At 35.3% G+C, this 20,100-nt stretch overlaps 1 protein-coding gene and 1 long non-coding RNA gene across 2 annotated transcripts in view; one reads left to right on the top strand and one right to left on the bottom strand.

Moving 5' to 3' along the window:
• AHR (aryl hydrocarbon receptor) overlaps positions 1–20,100 on the top strand; it is a 44,410-nt gene that overhangs the window by 22,096 nt on the left and 2,214 nt on the right. Inside the window, exons 3-10 of the mRNA XM_010984649.3 lie at positions 5,245–5,348; positions 7,708–7,797; positions 9,899–10,022; positions 10,638–10,765; positions 12,168–12,370; positions 13,043–13,152; positions 13,699–13,840; positions 16,666–17,905. Coding sequence (XP_010982951.1) covers positions 5,245–5,348; positions 7,708–7,797; positions 9,899–10,022; positions 10,638–10,765; positions 12,168–12,370; positions 13,043–13,152; positions 13,699–13,840; positions 16,666–17,905 — 2,141 coding nt within the window. The remainder of the gene's footprint in view (positions 1–5,244; positions 5,349–7,707; positions 7,798–9,898; positions 10,023–10,637; positions 10,766–12,167; positions 12,371–13,042; positions 13,153–13,698; positions 13,841–16,665; positions 17,906–20,100) is intronic.
• LOC116154001 (uncharacterized) overlaps positions 10,716–20,100 on the bottom strand; it is a 100,439-nt gene continuing 91,054 nt past the window's right edge. The window contains exons 2-5 of the long non-coding RNA XR_004137800.2: positions 16,325–16,465; positions 14,023–14,116; positions 11,974–12,028; positions 10,716–10,788 (exon numbers count right to left, since the gene is read on the bottom strand). This is a non-coding gene — a long non-coding RNA (uncharacterized LOC116154001). The remainder of the gene's footprint in view (positions 10,789–11,973; positions 12,029–14,022; positions 14,117–16,324; positions 16,466–20,100) is intronic.

The raw sequence follows: 20,100 nt of genomic DNA, 5'->3' as shown, positions 1-20,100 counted from the left end.
CATATCTGTGGTTCCTCCACATCTGAGGTTCCACAGCTGTGGATTCAGCCAACCACAGATCGTATAGTATTGTAGTATTTATTGGAAAAAACCTGAATATAAGTGGACTTGCCCAGTTCAATCCCCATGTTGTTCACAGGTCAACTGTACATATAGAATTTTTTGTTACTGCCCTGTGTTTCAGTCTTACATTATGTGCTGATATTTTCATCTTTATGAAATTGGGAAGAGTTACTTCCTGAAGACATTCATGTTAGTAATGAACTCTTTAGGCAGAGGAATGATAATTTTTAAAAATATGAGGAAATGAGATCCAGAATATTTTTAAAGTTATTTCCTAAGTCACTAGTTCTCAAAATGTAGTACCTTGTCCTCAGCATCCCTTGGGAACTTGTTAGTGATGCAGATTGTGGCACCCCATCCTAGACCTACTGGATCAGAAACTCTTAGAGTTGGGAGTGGGAGGTCCAGCAACGTATTTTAATAGCCTTCCAGGTGCTTTTCATGTCCATGGAAGTTTGAAAAATGCTGAGTAACATCTTTGGAACTCAGTTTCCACTTAATTGAGAGTAAGAATAGATCTAACTTTTAAGGACTTTTTCAGCTTTAGAATAGTGTTTTCTAGATTTGCTAAAAAGACAGTAACCATCAGTTATGCAACCTACATTCATTCATAAAGCTATAACCTAAAATTTGCATTTTTAAAAACTGAATTTAGTTTTATTCTGCCCTGGTGATTAGAAACTTCTAGGCAGAAAAAAATACGTCAGTATCATCGAACTGCATAGACCTAATCTTTTTCTCCTAGAAGCTTAGAACATAACAGTTATTTTAAATTTCAGTTTCTTCCTTCTTTCCCTCAAAAGGAAAATGCTTCATTTGCCCCCAAAAAATCAAACTTCATGTTACTGAAATGAAGTATCTTTTATCTCAAACAATGTAGATGTGAAGAGAAACTCTCTTTAGGTATACTTAATATATGATTAGGAAATTATTTATAGATACTTACCCATACTAATTGAGGATGTTTTTCCTTATATTCAAGAAATACTACATTACTTAACCCTTTCTAATTTATAAAAGTTTATGTATTTAGTTGAAATTTATAATGAGTGATAGCTTTGCTGTCTTTCATGCTAATATTGATGTGAGATTGGAATTTAACTTTTCCTACCAAAAGTAATAAAGGGGATGGTAAATATTATAAAATAAATTTAATTTATATCAACAATTAAAAGGCTTATGCTTTTTCCTGGCAAGACATTTATCATATCATTCTTTCTTTTTAAAGGCAAAACTACAGTAGCAAAGTACAAAATACAGCCTACCACATTCCAATATTTGTTTCTCACGAGTTTCTCTCTTGAACAATTCAGAGCATGTGTTTTGTAGAGGAAATATTTGGCTTGTAGGGAGAAAGGGAAATTTGAGCTTAGATATATAATGAAGGATAGTGAAGTCTTAGGAAACATAGATATGGTTAAATGCATGTGGGAATAAGACTTGAATCAGTTGATAATAATTACAATATTACAATCTTATAATACTGTGACGTATTTATACTCTAAATTTCATCATTAATTCTTGTTTAATTGCTTCATTGATCTCTCAATGAGGAAATAGTTGAATACTCTGATGATTTATTATCTTAAAATTCCACTGAATACTCAAAGTCAGATCCTTACACTATGGAAGGTGTGCTCTTCCTGCAGATGGAGGGGGGATTTTAACAAATGTCTATTCAGTAAAGCAAATGTTTCCAAAATAGCAGAATCAGCACGTGACTTATTTTCAGATATTATATTTAGCTTCTGTGAACTGCTGTGTATTTAATTCCACTGGTGCCTTATGCATTTGACTGTGCATATAATTTTCACGACAATTCATAGATTCTAAGTACCTTCAGATTGTTGTATAGACATCATAGCAGTCCTGTTAGACACTCATTAATGTTCCCTGTTTAGAGATGAGAAAACACTCAGATATCCCTGGTGTGCAACTTTCAGTGTCAGCTTTCCACAGTGGTTTGAGGGTGTGTAAACTCAGCCTGTAGATTGTCCGTTACAGATTCAGGCATTTGCTAGGTACTCTACATGTTATTTTAGTTCTCACAAGAATTTGTCTCCAGAGGTATCATTTATCTAAAGATAAGGAAACTGAAAGTCAAAGGCAGCTTAGCATGGGGGAAATGTCAAGTAGGTGGTTAATAATAGTTCACACACTTAGGATCACACTACCTGGATTTTTGTCTAGGCTCTACCACTTAAAGCTGTAACCTTGGGAAAGCTTCTTAACCTCTCTAAGTCTCAGTTTCCTAATATAGTGAAAGGGCAGTAATGCCAGTCTCAGAGCTATTATGAAGATTAAATAAATTACAGTACATGGAAACTGCTTGGCATACAGTGTGACCTCTGAGTGTCGTATATCATTACTAAGAAAATTATTTAAAGCCAGTCAGATGGTAGGGTCATCTCCCCACATCATCTTCTTACTCTTCTGTTGCTTTCCAATCGAGGCAAGAAATATGTATGCGAAAGTGAGTAGTGCTCATTAATACATCTTCTAGTAATTTTAAGAAGGGCGAGGTAGCAGGTATGAGATCAAGAAATAGAGGCCACACTCCATAGAAGGGCAGAAATTACACAGTTTGGGTCAAGTGGCTAGGACATAGAAGAAGTTTTCTAAAAAGTCATACTAGTGTTTTTTAGATGGGAACGGGAAGGGAGCACACCCTTCTTGGACTCACCTTTGTGCAGTATTTACTTAAACCCTGAACTGATTATTAACCTTCAACATGACAGCAGCAGGAGTACTTATTTATTTTTGGAAGAACCCTCCAGTGATCCCTTCCCAGAATGCACTTACCACTCTTCCAACGTAAGCAATAGTTATCCATATTAAGTATTGTCCCTCCAACATTTAGAATTGTAAGCATTATTGTTTAGAAAGAATTTGTTCTTTTTCTCTCTTTCGGGTTCCTCTAATACTTTAAATTCCACCCTGAATATTTTTGACATTCTTTTCTCATTCTTTATTTTCATAGCTTATTTATATGCCCTACTTAAAGGCAGATGCTGTCTAGTGTCTAATTGCATTGGCTAATTTATCCCCAGTACAAGGCCAGAAACAAATTGTAAACTACTCTGAGATGAGTGGGCTTTTATTTCTTATTTAGCTTCTCAGTGGTCTAATAACCCTAGTGAGAAGTGACATCAATTCCATTGATTAAAAGTTAATTTTAAAAGATTCTTAGTAAGAAAATTTAGACTTTTAAAATTTGACACTGTTAATATATATACATTTTTAGGATGGCTTTGCTTCTTCCATAATGTAAGGGTTTAGGTTTTGTTGTTTTCTTTTTAATAGCAAATCTTACTGATATTTCTTGTAACTCATAAATTGTGCCTTACACTGGAGCTGCTGGAAAAGTAGAAGAGTGTAGTTAACCCTGGCATTGAGATTTTAATGTATTCAAGCAAATCTGGCCCCTGGAAAGCAAACAACAAAACCTACAGGGTAGAAAGGGAGAAAAGGCCTCTCTGTCCCTTAACTTTCAGCAAGAAAAGATTAAGCCTTTCCTTTGGTCTTGGTTAACTGTTAGATCAGTTAATTTATCTCAAACTATTTTTTGGCCTAAGGAAATCTGTTTTGTGGCCTTTTGGAGTTGTTATATTCAGAGGCCAGGCTTTTGGCCTCTTCTTTCAAAGAGATAATGTTTCAAGTTGTGTAAAGACAAGAACTTGGCATAAGATTCCAGTGTGACACAAGCACTGGTGATTTACCAGAAAATATACTTCAAACATGAAAATGTTTTGTATGTGATGCTTTGCTCAAACTGAGAGAAAATCTGATTATTAATAAATCTCCAGTTTTTCACCAAACCAGATTGTCTTTAGCACATAAAAATCTAATGAAATAAGAAATCTTAAAAGGAATGTCAAAGTTGATTTTGATTAATGGCTTCTCTTATTTAAATATCACAGGTTTAAAAAAGATAAAAAAAAATAGAAAGGTATTATAACAGTATCTGAAAGGTATACTTGATAAAGAAGGGAAATCCATGAGCTCTGGGAAATACTGCCCATAATCAGAGCTGCCATTTATTGAACTGATATTGAGCTGCTCTGTGCCAGGAACATCACATATATTCTGATTATCTTTCACAACAGCCCTGCAGGATGGTTTTGTGGTGTTTGTTTTTTCAGTTATCCCCTCACGTATTAGGAGACAGGCGCAAAATGCTCACACGCTTAGTAAATGGCAGAGCTGAGATTTCAACTCAGTTCCATCAGATACCAATATCCACACGTTTTAACTGAGAAAATATTTGAGAGTGCTTGGAAAAATGCTAAGTAAATGGTAGCTATTATTATTTCTGTTCAGCTGAGCTGCCTCCCAGATTATGAATACGCACGCACGCACGCACGCACGCACGCACGCACACAGTGAGGGGGAGATACGGCACTACAGCGTGCTGCCTGCCACTAAGCATCCCACCCGCCATGCCGCAGGCTCTCCTGTGTACAGCCCACAGGTATTTAGAAAATCATTAGGGAAGAGAAGCCACTTTACCAGAGGTAATACCTAGGAACAAACATGAAAATACACATGAAAAAATGTTTTTATGGACAACTTTAAAACATTCTAGTGGGGCAAGAAATACAGACTTGAACAAATGGGAAAACATACATGTTCTTGGATGGATTGACTCAACATCATAAAGATGTTAATTCTCCATGAAGTGTTTTATCAATATGAACTTGATAATAATATACTAACAATTTTTTTACCCTAGAACTAGACAAGAGGATCCTAAATCTAGTGGAAATACACTTCTTAATAAAGCATTTGGTTACTTCTTTCTCCTCACCACCACTAGTTTAGAATGTATATAGATATTAAAAATATTGTAGGTTATGTTCTGAGGAACCTAGTTCTCAAAAATAAATAGGACCCCGGGGAATGTTTAGCAGTGTTGTGTAATTCTTTGAAACCCCTTAAGTTATAGGCCGAAAATCATTTCATGAACTCATCAAAAATTGTTTTTGAGAATCTGTCAGCTGACTTTGGAAACCACCCATTGGCAAAGAATTCTTTACTTAGTCATTGTAGTACCAGTGGATACGAATTTTTCAGATTGTCTCTTTGGTGCATAGAGGTTTTTTATTATAGCTATTTGAAATTGCTTATTTTAAAAACTAACTACCGTATCATTATTTTTCCCTTTTTTTTTTTTTTTCGTAGTTGCATTGAAGTCCTCCCCAGCTGACAGAAATGGAGTCCAGGATAACTGTAGAACAAAATTCAGAGACAGCCTGAACTTGCAGGAAGGAGAATTCTTACTACAGGTAAGTTGTAGTAAACATGGTTTCTTATCATTGGAACAATGGTAAATGGGAAATTAACAGTCTTTTCATTATTTCCAGTTTATTTAGGGCTCACTGAGTGTTTCATGCCACTTTCATCAGACCTGCAATGGTGGTTTAATGCAAGTACATGAAAAAGTGGAATTGTATGGAGCAGATTTATTAGAGGTCTAGTTGTCACTTCCCCTGTTGCATTTCTTTAAATAGTAAGGAGTCCTAGATTATTTTAAAGGTTCTCATTTAAGACATTGGATTTACTTACTTTTTAGGAATATATCTCTATTAAAATAGTTTTATTTAGTAGTTTGAAATTGTTCTTAACCTGAACTTTGTTTTTCATTGTTTTCTTGTAACTGTTTTCTTTTAGCAGCTTGTGTGACTTAATCAACGTGCAGTAGATTTTTCAGTAACTGTAAGCCCTATTGTCATGCTTTAATACTGGAGAGTTTCTAGTAAAAGATTTGTCTGTAAAAGTATTTGAAATCTGTTTTCAAAGAGGTAATTAGGTTTATATTAATTTATTTTAATGGAGGTACTGGCGATTGAACCTAGGACCTTGTGCATGGTAGGCGTGCACTCTACCACTGAGCTGTACCCTCCCCCTTGAATCTTTTTTTTTCTCTATTTCTTTCTCTTGGATATGTATGATGCTTGATTCTCAGTTAAAATTCTCAGGTACGTATTTTGTTAAGAAAGGTAGAATGAAGATGTGTGCTATAATCTGTGCTACTACTATTACATAATAGTTTTCAGTTCTACCCAGTGAACTGAGTGAATAACTTAGTTTGGCACTGACCTCACTGGATTGCTACTTGAATACATAAAAATCCTTTAGAAAAGTGGCTTTTATATAGTAGGTGCTGTTTGTTGTCTTTGTAATCTAGTTCTCACAAGTGTAATATAGACCAAGGATCTTGAAGGTGAAAGGAATTAGAGCGAAAAGAAGACAGCCACTGTATTTCTGTACCTCGTCGAACAATGAGGTATCTGCCAGACTGGGAGCATCATTAGCACAGGGCAATGTCTTGTTAATTTTTGAATCACAGTCCTTAGCATGTGTCCTATTTGGTATGTAATTATTAAGTGTTGAATAAGCTACTTCCTATCATTTATGTACTTCTTTCTAGTGCACAAAGCATGGCCCCTGCATTAACTGAGTGCCGGCTCTGTACCAGGCACTGAAGTACATGTGAGACATAGTCGTCGTATTCATCTGATAAAGCCCCTATTTTTCAAACGACACTAAAGCTACAAGGAGTAAATAACAAAGCCACACAGACAAGTAAGAAACAGAAAGAGGAGTCCAGTCCGAATTCTGACTCCAAACTGTAGGGTTCTTATTTCTAAACCACACCACGTCTCCTTTTACACGAAGAAGAGTTTCAGAAGGGTTTAGCCAAGATGACGTAGCAAAGAGTAGAGTAAGCACTGAACTGAACTCAAACAGGAAATACTGAGTGCTTTAGAATGAAAATATGTGGTAACAACTAATGTGTGAGGTAACCTAAATACCTTTATTAGAGTACATAGATATAACATTAGACTTGAATAAAAGGATTAGAGAGTATAATTTCTAAACTAAAATAAGGAAAGAAAAAGTCAAAAAATAATTGGTGGAAAGCAGGCAAAATGGAAAGAAACAGCAATAGACTACAGGTGAAACAAATAGAAATAACAAAATGATAGCTTTAAACCTAAATATATTAGTAATTATATTAAATTTAAATGGACTACACTTACTGTATACTTGTCTTACATGTATATATTTGCATTACATGTATATTTTAAGTGTTTTATGTATAGTACAATTGTATATTTGTTTTATCATAAAAAGTTTTTAAATGTATTATACTTTGAGAGTATCCAGATTTCAGACTCCACCAGTGCTTAAACTGTCTTTGCACAGAGATTTTCTCCTATTAAATTTCTCTTATGGTTCTAATCAGCATCTTAACACACTACATCCTTTAAAAAGCAGTGTGACAGATTACAGTAAATGCTGTTTATACAATTTATGTTTAAAAAACACGTACAATATATTTAAAACAGGAAATCTAAAGTACAAAGAAGAAATCAATATTCTATAAAAGTTACTATGACCTAGTATTAAATTAAGCTCCAAGCTTTTCTTTGGCCAGATCAAACGGTGTGAACAGATTCTTCTCACTACTGGGGGATGTGGTGTTTCTGCATTTGTGGGGTGTAGTAACTGTCACCATTTTGAAGATTTTTCATCAGTAAAAGGAACAGCCTTAACAAGAGTCAGTATTTATGGGTGACAGTATTATTTAATTACATTAATTTTTTTCACATTATTAATTTTGTAACTTTTTCCTTTTAGGCTCTGAATGGCTTTGTGCTGGTTGTCACTACAGATGCTTTGGTCTTTTATGCTTCTTCTACTATACAAGATTACCTGGGGTTTCAGCAGGTAAGTATATTTTTCTTAGGTCATTACAAAATTTTTTTGTAGAAAATTAACTTTCTACTTTTTATTTTTTACACTTCCGGGACAGAAGTGATACTTTCTATATATAAAATATAATTAAAATATATATGCTATAGAATAAAAAATACATATATTTGCAGCTAATATATTTTTATGCTCTTTATAATTTACCACATTATAATTTCCTTAAAGGTATGTGTGATTCATGGATATTATGTTTCTCTTTTCAGTTACAAGTAACTCTTACATATAGGAAACTTTCAGGCATGGGGCAGATAGGGTTTGGATGGTGGCAGACAAGGGAATATTTGCTGTCAAATTAGTTACGGATATTGGAGGGCATCTGACAACTATGAAATGAATGAGGTGGTTTGTAGAAGCACAAGTGAAATACTATGGCTTATCCTTTTAATTCTGATTTGTATGGGTTATGGAAGCTTTCCTAAAGGAATTGGTATTTAAGCTAATCTAAAGAAAGTGTAGGATTAGATGGGTGGACAGTTGTGGAGGGAACAGAGAAGAAAAGGAAGAAGTACTGTAGGCAGTAGGCTTGAAGGCCTTTAAAGAGGTGAGTGTATCTGGTTTAATGCTACTGAGTGTATGGTGAATAAATGGGGTAGGAAGGCATTAGCATATTGGACAGGAGCATCCAATATGACTTGAGAATAGTTTGTAAGTACACTTGTAGGCTAGCTACTCTTATGTGTCAGTAAGTCTTATATTCTGATGTGCATAAGAAGCACCTGAAGAAACGGATCAAACTTCATAAAATTGATGGGCCTTGTTCCCAGATGATCTGGTTCAGTAGGTCAGAGTGGGTCATATTTGCATTTCTGACAAGCTCACAGGTAACGCCAAGACTGCTGGTTTGACTAGCACCGTCTACACTGTCACACAGACTTAAGCTGAAGTTATGTTATAAACACAGTGGAAGCCACTGCGTGTTTTTTTTTAAAGGAGTGTATATGCTTCTGCCTGTATTTCAGATGATAATTCTGGAAGTTGTTTACTGGGTGGTGTAGAGATGTCTTAATACTAGAAGATTAAGTTCATAGAGAGATTTAAGTCTAGACAGCTAAATGGTAGAATCTGGCTGTGCTACAAAGCCTTTTTCAGTCTTCTTGAAACTTAAATAAAATATACTAATGTCCATGGAAAAGCTTTTTTGAAACTTAATTATATAACTAGCTTAATCATTGTTTGATATGATTCATAACAGTTAAGAAGTCAGAAAGATTAGGTGTTTCCCAAGCTGTTTTTCTTCTTCATGTGTACACATAACATGGATATTCATTAAGAAAACATTCATATCTGACATCGGTGGTGGTTTATGGCACCATTTTTAAAACTACAGGTTGTGACTCATTGGTGGTGAAATTGACACAATGGATCACCATCAATCATTCTTTATAGTTGCTTAAAATGAAACAGAATACACAGTATTGTCACACATAAAAGGGGTCCTGTGAAGCTTTTTCCCACGTGTGTATGTATACACACACAAACACAGATAATTGATGGAAGATGTATTTCTTGCCATGAGTTACAATAAAAAAGAACAATTCTGGTTTAAGGGCTATGGGCTCAGCACTTTAGTAAATGCTGAGAGGCCGGAGGTGGAGGAACAATTCTGACCTGGTAAAAGCATCATCCCTTACCCTATGGAATCTACTAGAAGTAAAAATTTCATATAAAGAAAATGATTAGAGAGTGGTTAGGGAAACGTGTAATACTGTGAAGCTTAGAGAAGTTAAGTGTAACTGGATGATATTGAAAGATCAATAAATGGGTAAAAATCAGCAGAACTTAATGGATTGCAGTTAAGGAACGGGGAGGTGACTTATTTGACTGAAAAGTGTTCACATAGGGAAGTGATGGCAGATAACTTTCAGCTTGTCAGTTACTGTGCTAGTCTCTTTCTAGTTGCTTCTATCTTGGATGCCTGGAGAGCTTTGCAGTCATATGGCATGCATCCATCATCACTAACAAGCATCCACTAACCTAGCTAGGTTTTAAAATTAGTAAGCCACATTTCCCTAAAATCAGTACTTCTTATTAATTTCCTTGTATCTTTTTTCTTTAGTCTGATGTCATCCATCAGAGTGTGTATGAACTTATCCATACTGAAGACCGAGCTGAATTTCAGCGCCAGCTGCACTGGGCATTAAATCCTTCACAGTGTCCGGACTCTGGGCAAAGAATCGATGGTAATTGGGGATTGTTTGATATAATTCTGTCAAAGGAGGCAGAGAACCTTTAGGGGCACAGAACTCCATAGTAAAGGTTGGGAAGAAGGGAAAAGACAGATATCTGTAGCCGTAGACCTGAGCCACATCACACAGAGCCTGGTGACCTATGGAATATCTTAACAGATGACGGCCTTTATCATAGACTCAGTAATATATTTTATAAAATAACTCTGAATCTGTTGTGAAAGAAGGAAAGGAATGTACAAGGTTAATAATTGTGTATAAATTGTTCTGTGTTTAAATGCACCAAATATAAAAGCAGACTAGCATGTGCAAGGATAAAAAATATTTTCCATGCTAGCAGTGTTTTCCCATGTCTGTGAAAGTGTTAAAAAGAAAAAAGGCATTAGGAAATAACAAATTGTTGACAGTGATAGTCAGTAGAAACAAAAACCAACTGAATAGGTAAAGTTCTATGTAGTAAAATAGTAAGTTTTAATTTCTCTTCATTAACTTAAGTGATTTTTTTTTTGTATTCAGACTTGTTTAGAAATTAACAAATTTTAGCTATTCTCAAACACTTAATTTTATAGCAAAATGGAAAGTCAATTTGTGTTGCTGTTATTTCTTCAGAAGCTAATGGCCTCCCACAGCCAGGTGGCTATTATGACCCCGACCAGCTTCCTCCAGAAAACTCTTTAATGGAGAGGTGCTTCATTTGCCGGCTAAGGTGTCTCCTGGATAATTCATCTGGTTTTCTGGTAAGGTGCCAAAGTTTTAGAAACTAAAAAAGAAAAGTGAAATCAGTTTAATTTGATTATATTAGAGTTTGGTTTATAAAAATCTAATTTATTAAATAATTTAATAAAGGAAAGTAACTTCAAAAATCTTTTTAGATTTTTTAAAATATCTTTTATAACTCAAAATCTCTCTTTTAGGATGCAGTAACGAAGACTGAGTGAAATGAAATGAAACCCTGTATACTGCCCTTTTTAGGACTTTTTAGGTATAAGATAGAGAATTACGTAGCCCTCTTTTAACAGGAGAATGCTTATTACTTTTGGATGTGATGCCTGCTAGGCAGAAAAATTATCATGGCCTTTTTCACATGGCTAGAATAACTGCCATATAGAAAATGGTTGTATATTCATGATTGCGGAATCCTTGTGTGGTATGAGACACTGTTGTATAGTGTGAACTCCTGAGTTAGGATAACCAGGGAGCAATTTAAGCAGGACGTGAAGAGTGCAGGTGTTCCGGCCTCTCAGTTGTCTGTATCCATAAGGTAGTGCGCGCCACAGGCACAGAAGAAAATACAAAGCATTTTGCGTATTACTTTTGTGAATTATCAGGGATTTGAAACATGATCAAATCTTAAGCATCAGTAAACAATGATTTTAGTTGTTACATTTATATCTGAAGATAATTTTGCTGAGTTAATACTATGCTTTAAGATCGTTTTCCTAGTACTGATGATCAGTCAGTGTGTATTTGAGGTAGAACTTCTTTGTGTCATTGGGCCTTTTCTTCCTTGTGCTGCTATCATATTGATGCCAGAATTATCCCTTGGCCTGGTTAATAATGTTTTAAGCAATTTAAGTTGATCATGGTCATGTTTAAATTGTCTTCGTTTCCTCTGTCTTCTAAGAATATTCTTTACTCTAATAGAGTTCTACGTTCTTTGTATGATTTTATGATTCATTTTAGTGTTTTCTTTAAAAATTGTGTTTTAGCTCTATTACCATGAGTTATGAAATATACTCTGAGCTATGGAATATAGCTCATGTTTGTTTGAAAATTAATCTGTATTTGAGGACTTTATCACTGTTAGTTCATTCAGGAAACACATTTTGAGTGTCTGGTGTGCACGAAGCAGGGCTAGGCATGGATAGCAGGGCAGCTGCAGGCTCAGAAGACTCCGTAGGTCTTCCTGTTGTGACTGCTGAAAAGCAAGGAGTGGGTCACTTACCAGTCCCTTGAGGACAGTCCTCATACTACCTTCCAGGACAGTTTTAATGGGCTTCCTGTGGAGAAAGGAATTAAAGTAGCATTTGTCAGCCTCAGGAACTTTTATGGAATTATCAGCAACACTGGAAATGGCCACAATTTAGAAGGAACCATTTTAAAGCATTAATTTTAATGAACTGTTTATGGTTTTTTAAGGCCATGAATTTCCAAGGGAGGTTAAAGTATCTTCATGGACAGAACAAGAAGGGGAAAGACGGATCAGTACTTCCGCCTCAGTTGGCTTTGTTTGCAATAGCTACTCCGCTTCAGCCACCATCCATACTCGAAATCCGCAACAAAAATTTCATCTTTAGAACCAAACACAAACTAGACTTTACGCCCACTGGTTGTGATGCCAAGTAAGTGAAACTTTCTGAGTTTTATTTCACCAAATGTATATTTTGTTGCAGCAGGTCTGTCTTAGCATGTAAACCAGAGTGTAGATTATAATAGTTTATTATTATAGTAGCTATTGTTATTTCATACTTTTTAGCATAGCATTTTAAAATGTCAACACGTTCACAAATATCTTAGGACTTTATAATTTTTTACAGTACTTGCCAGTGTCTGTATCATAGAGCTGATGATTAAGATTCAGTATCCTGATGACACTGATTGTTGGCTTGTTTTACATTTTTTAAGTGTACAAACTGGCTTTAAGCCCTGGAAGCTTAGCGACCAAAGCATATTACTGTTTTTCTCCTTCCTATACGGGAATGCAGACAGGTTTGAGAAACTGTGGCTCAAAATCGATTCTAGAATTTAATTAAAGATTTTGTGTTTCATCTGTATAATCTGCCCAGTTAGATTGATTTATAATTTTCAGTCTTTATTTGGGAGGAGGAAATAGTCTAAAACTGACATTTGCAGCTATCAGCAAAAGAAAACAGTAACAGAAATGCTTCTACCTGCTAGTGTGAAATTTTGAATGTCAACAAAGTGCAGAAAATAGCATATAACCAGTGAATATATGTTGGGTACTTCCAATTACGTTCAATTTTAATTTCATTCTTGTTTTGCCTTTTAAATAGAGGAAAAATCGTTTTAGGCTACACGGAAGCAGAGCTGCGCATGAGAGGATCAGGGTATCAGTTTGTTCACGCTGCGGACATGCTGTACTGCGCTGAGTACCATATCCGCAGTGAGTTGTTCCTTCTGAACGTGTCTGAAAAAACGGCATATGCTCTAGTATACGTCTCAATTTATTACTTAACTGCTCCACAGCTGCCACATGCGATTATAGTATTTTACTTAGTATGAACGTGACCATTTTCCCCAATTTTTTTATGGCAGTTTCAATTCATATATCTGTTAGTACAGTTTATACTTTAAAATTGTATAGTAAAATGTTAAGCTGTAGGAAATGTTCCCTTTTTACACAGGAAATAATTTTCCCCTCAACCTCTATACTCTCTCTCTCTAGTTTCACATGTTACTAGAGTTGTCTGACTTAATCTTTCTTTTAGCAATTTACATAAACAATTTAGTTTGAAATGGGAAGAAATAACAATGCTGAAGAACTGTTTTGATGCACTGTAATGCTGTGTTTAAAAGTTGTCAATATATTTATCTTCTTTGGTGATACGTGAATTACATCCAGAAATATTTCAGTAGGGCTTTGTTTCAGAGATTTTCTTTATTGTGATGATCTTGGGCTTAATAATTTAATTTTTAAATTTTATTTCAGTGATTAAGACTGGAGAGAGTGGAATGGTAGTGTTCAGGCTTCTTACGAAAGACAATCGATGGGCTTGGGTACAGTCAAACGCACGCTTAGTTTATAAAAATGGAAGGCCAGATTATATCATTGCAACCCAGAGACCGCTAACGTAAGTACAAAGACCTAGAATGTTTCCTGTTTTTGTTAGGAACCCCTTGGGTTATAAGTCCTCTTACATGAAAACGTAAAAATAAATTCCAGGAGAATTTACTCTGGAAATAAAAATGGAAAAGGTAATATAGAAAGAAGAAGGTGTAGGTAAACAACACTGAGACAACAGAATTGACAAACCTTATTGAAAAAACTGAGTAAGTAGCAGGCAAGCAGAGCAAACGCCGAGGATTGATCCTGGGTAAATGAAGGGAAGATGAAATGCTAGTGCCATCTGTAAAATAAAAATAGAACAGTGCTTTGTTTAGCATACGTTTGCTAAGCAAACAGTGAATTTATACGTTTTTTATGTATCTGGAAATCCGTATTTTGTTAAGTATTTGTATTGCCAATGTTTTCTCCACTCTAGAGAATTATTTTTTTGTATGCAGCTTGGAAGGTAAGGATCAGGATTAATTTTTTCCCCCCTTTTATGGACACCCAATTGACTAGTAACATTTACTGAAAAAAGATGATTTTTTGAAAAGATCATCTTTTCCCCACTGCACTGCATTTCAGAGGATTCTGTGTGTGGTAGATTTCTGGGTTCTGATGGCCCCGTTGTCTGTTTTATGCCAGCAGTACATTGTCTTAATTATTCTGTATCTTGATATGTCTTGATGTCTGAGTGTATGCCCTCCATCTTGTTTGTTTAGGATTTTTGTTCTTGATCTCCTTGAAGAAAAACTTCTTTAGGTTCTTCTTTACCTTTTCCTTATATTTTAGAAATCAATTGTCAGTTCCCACCAGAAAAATCTATTGGGAATTGCCACTGCATTGAAACTGTGGTTTCTTTGTAATATTAAATCCCCCAACCCGTGAACACGGTGAATATGTGTATGTGGGTACACTGCATGCATGTGCCCATGTCTTTATCTCAGTAATGGATTATATTTGTCTTATTTGAGTCTTATACATCTTTTATTCATTTTATTTCTAGATATTTGATGTTCTGTGATGTTTGAAATATATTTGAAATACATATATAATATATATATTCATTGTAATTTTTCATATATAGAACTAGGTGATTTTTTAATACTGGTTTGCACTCAGTGACCTTACTAAAATTCACTTATTAATTCTAATAAGGTGTCTGTCGATTTTTGGGGGGGGGTTAATCAGGTTGGTTGGTTTATTTATTTAATTTATTTAATGGAGGTACTGGGGATTGAACCCAGGACCTCATGCATGCTTGCATGCTAGGCATGCACTCTACCACTGAGCTATACCCTTCCCCCTTGGTGTCTGTAGATTTTAAGATTTTCTACTGTATACCATCTTTGCAAATAATTTTTTTCTTTTTAACCTTTAGACAGTTTTTTTTATTCTTTTATTGCACTAGCTAGGCCCTCAGTAAAATATAATGTAAATAATAACTCATTTCTGTCTTATTCCCAATCTTAAGAATGGAAAAAGCCTTTAATATTTGACCACTGAGTATGATGTTTGTCGTAGTGTTCTGTTATTTTTGTAAATATTGGGTTTTTTTCTTTTAGATATAAAGCTTCCCTTCTCTTCAGTTTACTTAAAGTATCATCATGAGTGGGTGTTGAATTTTATCAAATACTTCCTCTGCCATCCTTAACATGATGTGATTTCTCTCCTTGATGCTCTTATTTTCTTTTTACTCTAAGTTCTATACTGATGTTCTTTTAAAAAACATTTCATTTCCATTAGAAATCTGTGCCCTCTTTTAATCACTATTACTAGAAGGTCATTAATTTTATTTGTACATTTGTTATCCCTTGTGTGTCTACTCATGATTATTTCCTTCTACTCTGAAGGTATAATTAGGGTTTTTTCCTAACTTTTTATTTTTTAATGTATATGGTTAAGCTATCAATTTCCCTTTAAATATGACTTTACAATGCTCTTTTATCAATTGAAAATATTTGCTAATAGTTATTTTGACTTATGAATTATTTAGAAATACAGTGTTACGCATTTTCTGATATTAGGGGAGTTTCTAGTTGTTGTTTGTTAACTGATTTTTAGCTTGATTCCACTGAAGTTAGAGAACAGTCTCTGAAGGATTTCAGTCCTTTGAAATTTGTGGTGGCTTATTTTATGATCTAATGGCCAGTGTTGGTAAAACAGCCCATGTGGTCTTGTCAGGAATGTGTTCTGTAGTGTGTATAGTATCAGTGGTCTGGTTTGTGGTGTTTTTATACATTTGATTTTTTTTTTCCCGCTTGTTCTGTTATTAAGAGGGTATTTGTTTCACTTTCTTATTACTACTGAGGCAGGACATCTTTTTATATCTTTATAGGACATTTTTCTTTTGTGAATTGCAAGTTCATACTGCTTGGCCTATTTTTCTGTTGAGTTGTTTGCCTCTCAGATCCACGGAAGCTCTACCTGATATGAATGTTAATTATATACACACACACACTATATGTAGTATATGTGAAACTAATTTGACAATTTCTCCACGCCTTACCTTGATTTACGAATTCTTTATTTTCATACGGCAGTCTTCCTTTAGAGCTTCTGGGTTTTGTGTTGACATGCCTTGTTTTTATATTTGGATCTTTATTCCCATTAGAATTTTTTTCTGCAGGATTTTAGGTAGGGATGGAACCTGAGTGTGAAATTCAAATTAGACAAATTTACATGATTAAGTACTTGTCATCAGAAAAGTTTCTCTCAAACGTCATGTTCCTGCTATCAGACTGAATTATGATGTACTTTGCTTGCTGTTTTTTTTTAATATTTTACTTGAAATGTTTATGATACGACTCTTCCTAATATATATGCAAAACTTCTTACACACAATTTTAGAGATGAAGAAGGAACAGAGCATTTACAAAAACGAAATATGCAGTTGCCTTTTTTGTTTACCACTGGAGAAGCCGTTTTATATGAGATAAGTAACCCTTTTCCTCCCATGATGGATCCACTACCAATAAGGACTAAACATGGTGCTAGTGGAAAAGAATCTGCTACCCAGTCAACTCTAAGTAAGGATTCCCTCAATCCCAGCTCCCTGCTGAGTGCCATGATGCAACAAGACGAGTCTATTTATCTCTGTCCTGCTTCAAGTAGTACATCTTTCAAAAGAAATTTTTTCAATCAATCTGTGAATGAATGCAGTAACTGGCAAAACAGTGTTGCACCAGTAGGGAGTGATAATCTCCTGAAACATGAGCCAGTTGGTCAGTCTCAGGAAATGAACCTGAGCCTCTCTGTAGATCATGCAGGGCTCTTTCCAGATAACAGAAATAGTGACTTATACAGCATTATGCAACGCCTAGGCATTGATTTTGAAGATATCAAACACATGCAAGAGAATGAGTTTTTCCAAACTGACTTTTCGGAGGAAAATGACTTCGGAGATGATATTGACTTAACAGATGAAATTCTGACCTACGTAGAAGATTCTTTAAATAAGCCTACCTTCGGGTGCTCAAGTTTCCATCAGCCCCAACCCGTGGCTCTGAACGCAAGCTGCATGGTACAGGAGCAGCTGCAGCTGGAACAGCAGCTCCAGCGCCAGCAGAAGCTCACAGCGGTGGAGCCGCAGCAGCTGTGCCAGAAAATGAAGCACATGCAAGTTAACGGCATGTTTGCAAATTGGAACTCTGACCAGTCTGTGCCTTTTACTTGTCCTCAACAGGACCTGCAGCAGTATGATATCTTTTCAGACTTACCTGGGACCAGTCAAGACTTTCCCTATAAATCTGAGATGGATACTATGCCTTATACACAGAACTTCATTCCCTGTAACCAGTCTGTATTGCCACCACATTCCAAAGGCACACAGTTAGACTTTCCCATGGGGAATTTTGAACCAACCCCGTACCCTACTGCTACTTCTAATTTAGAAGATTTTCTCACATGTTTACAAGTTCCAGAAAACCAAAAGCATGGACTAAATCCCCAGTCAGCCGTAGTGACTCCTCAGACATGTTACGCCGGGGCTGTGTCCATGTACCAGTGCCAGCCAGAGCCTCAGCACAGCCACGTGGCCCCCATGCAGTACGACCCCTCGCTGCCAGGCCCAGAGGCATTTTTAAACAAGGTAAGGGTTTTAGCAAATCACATAAACCCTTTCATTGAGTCTCTGTACATTATAAATATGTTACAAATTTTTTTTATGCCAGTGACTGATTTTAATCTATTATCAGTAGCATTCATATGAGAGCGTTTTTAATTATATCTGTGCCTACTTTTGTGTGTGTTTTGTTTTTTATTGGCCAGGACTTTTCCAGCATGTTACTAATACAAGTATCATACCTACCTGAAACACAAAGGAGGGAGAAATCAAGGACTAAAGCAACATGAATATGTCTTTGTCTTTAAGTTACCAGGTGAAATTAGTTAAAAATCTAGAATAATATTTCCTTGATTCTTAAAAATTATATAGCTTTTAAAAATTCAGAATTCAAAAGATTTGAAGTTTTAAAAGTAACTTCTTCAAACCTCCATTTTTGACATTTAATTGATTTACAATTAGTTTCAGGTATACAACAAAGAAATTCAATATTTTTATATTTCTGTTGAAATCGAGTTAAAATCAGTATAGATGTACTTTCGCCCTAGCTCATCTCTGGAATTCAGTCCTGGCTCCTCCTCTGGCAACCTCTCCTTGTGATCTGCCAGATCCTTGTTTTAGCCTTTAAGGTAAAATGGGGTTTTTTTCCTGACATTCTTCAGCTGGGTTTCCATCATGGGACTCAACCTTGAGGTTATATCTTTCCTAATATTTGAATCTATCATCCAGACTCGTCTAGCATCAAGTCAACTTAAAAGTGCTTGTTCATGAGAGCTGGCTCTCTGTGGCCATCTAACAGTATATATCATTTTTGCATCTACACTTTTCCATTAGAAAATACTTAGTTCGTTTTAAAGTATATGTAAGTTTAGTTTTGAAGCAAATTCTGATTGAAAGTTCAGGTCTATTGTTGACTGTGTATAATAGTGAAAAGATTCAAGTTAATATTTTGTAAACTGTTCCTTCTGGCCTTTTCCAGACATTCAGTTTGTCTAACTGTATATGAGCTCTTTAATAGAAACTGGCTGTGAAAGTTTTTCTTACCCTCATTCCTGATAGTCTTCAGTTACATTAAAATTTAATATCCAGCCACTGTCTGTCTCCCAGCATGGCTGTAGAATAAGCATGGGGACAGTCAACTGCAGGAAAGTTCATTACGTAAAATTACATTTTGAGCAGGGCCTGCATTAGCACTAATTCTTTCCAGTGCTGTCATCCCCACTGCTTCGTATTACTTCTTTATGAATAATACAAATTCTAGTCGTTAATATATTCCCCCAGGGAATTGTTAAAATTAAAAGAATTAAAATCTGTGGCTCACATTCTATTTCTGTTGGACAGCACTGCTTTTGACAATATATTTAAAGTGAATTGCTGCAACACATGCATTGTATTACCACTGATGAGAGTAATTTATTCAAAACCTATCATTCTCTGGGCAAATAGTACCTTCCCTTTGAAAAGTCAAGGAAGTTTGGAAGTAATCTTCTGATTCCTGAAGCCTAATGTTATTACATAGGCTTTGGGAAGGTAGATTTTATTTAGAGCAATTAAGGGTATGATTATAATTCATTACCTTCACTAACAAGTATTAAAATATAAGAGGCACTATAAACTCTGCACAAACCCCACAGCACCACCTGTGTCCCTGTGTCTTTCTCCCCTTTGAGCAGCAGTTACGGGAATCAGACTAATTTCATTGTAAGAAGATTATTAGCAAAATAAAATGCTTGTTCTTATTTTTAATTTGGTGATTAGGACAGTAATTTTAGTACTTACTAATTAAAAGCATATTACCAATAAAAAATTGGTTCTAGAAATCATACCCATGGTATAATATTTTAGGAATATTAAGAAACCTCTTGTACAACAGAACTTACCTCTTTTGGGAAAGTCTTAGGTTATCTGTAGTCCAGTGTAGTAGTCTTGAACATAATTAATTAGAACTTACTGAGGTAAAATCTGGTCAGTGCAAACCCGCTTATGACAGAGAATATCATTAATAACCGTGATTCATGACTGGCACTCTCTGATCCATCCATACTTATCCCAACCAAAGGCAATTCATTGATATTACTCACCTCTACCATCTAATGGAGAAACTGAAAGGTCATGTGAATACATGTGTTCACTATGTCTTCCTCAAATGATTTAAAATGTAGCATCAGTAAAGGAATTTGAAGTTAACAAAATGCCTGATGAAGATTTTTAAAATACATTTT

This window comes from Camelus dromedarius, chromosome 7 (genome assembly GCF_036321535.1).
Source record: "Camelus dromedarius isolate mCamDro1 chromosome 7, mCamDro1.pat, whole genome shotgun sequence".
NCBI lineage: Eukaryota > Metazoa > Chordata > Mammalia > Artiodactyla > Camelidae > Camelus > Camelus dromedarius.
Note: the sequence above shows the minus strand (reverse complement) of the source record. Positions and strands in the feature narration are given on the sequence as shown.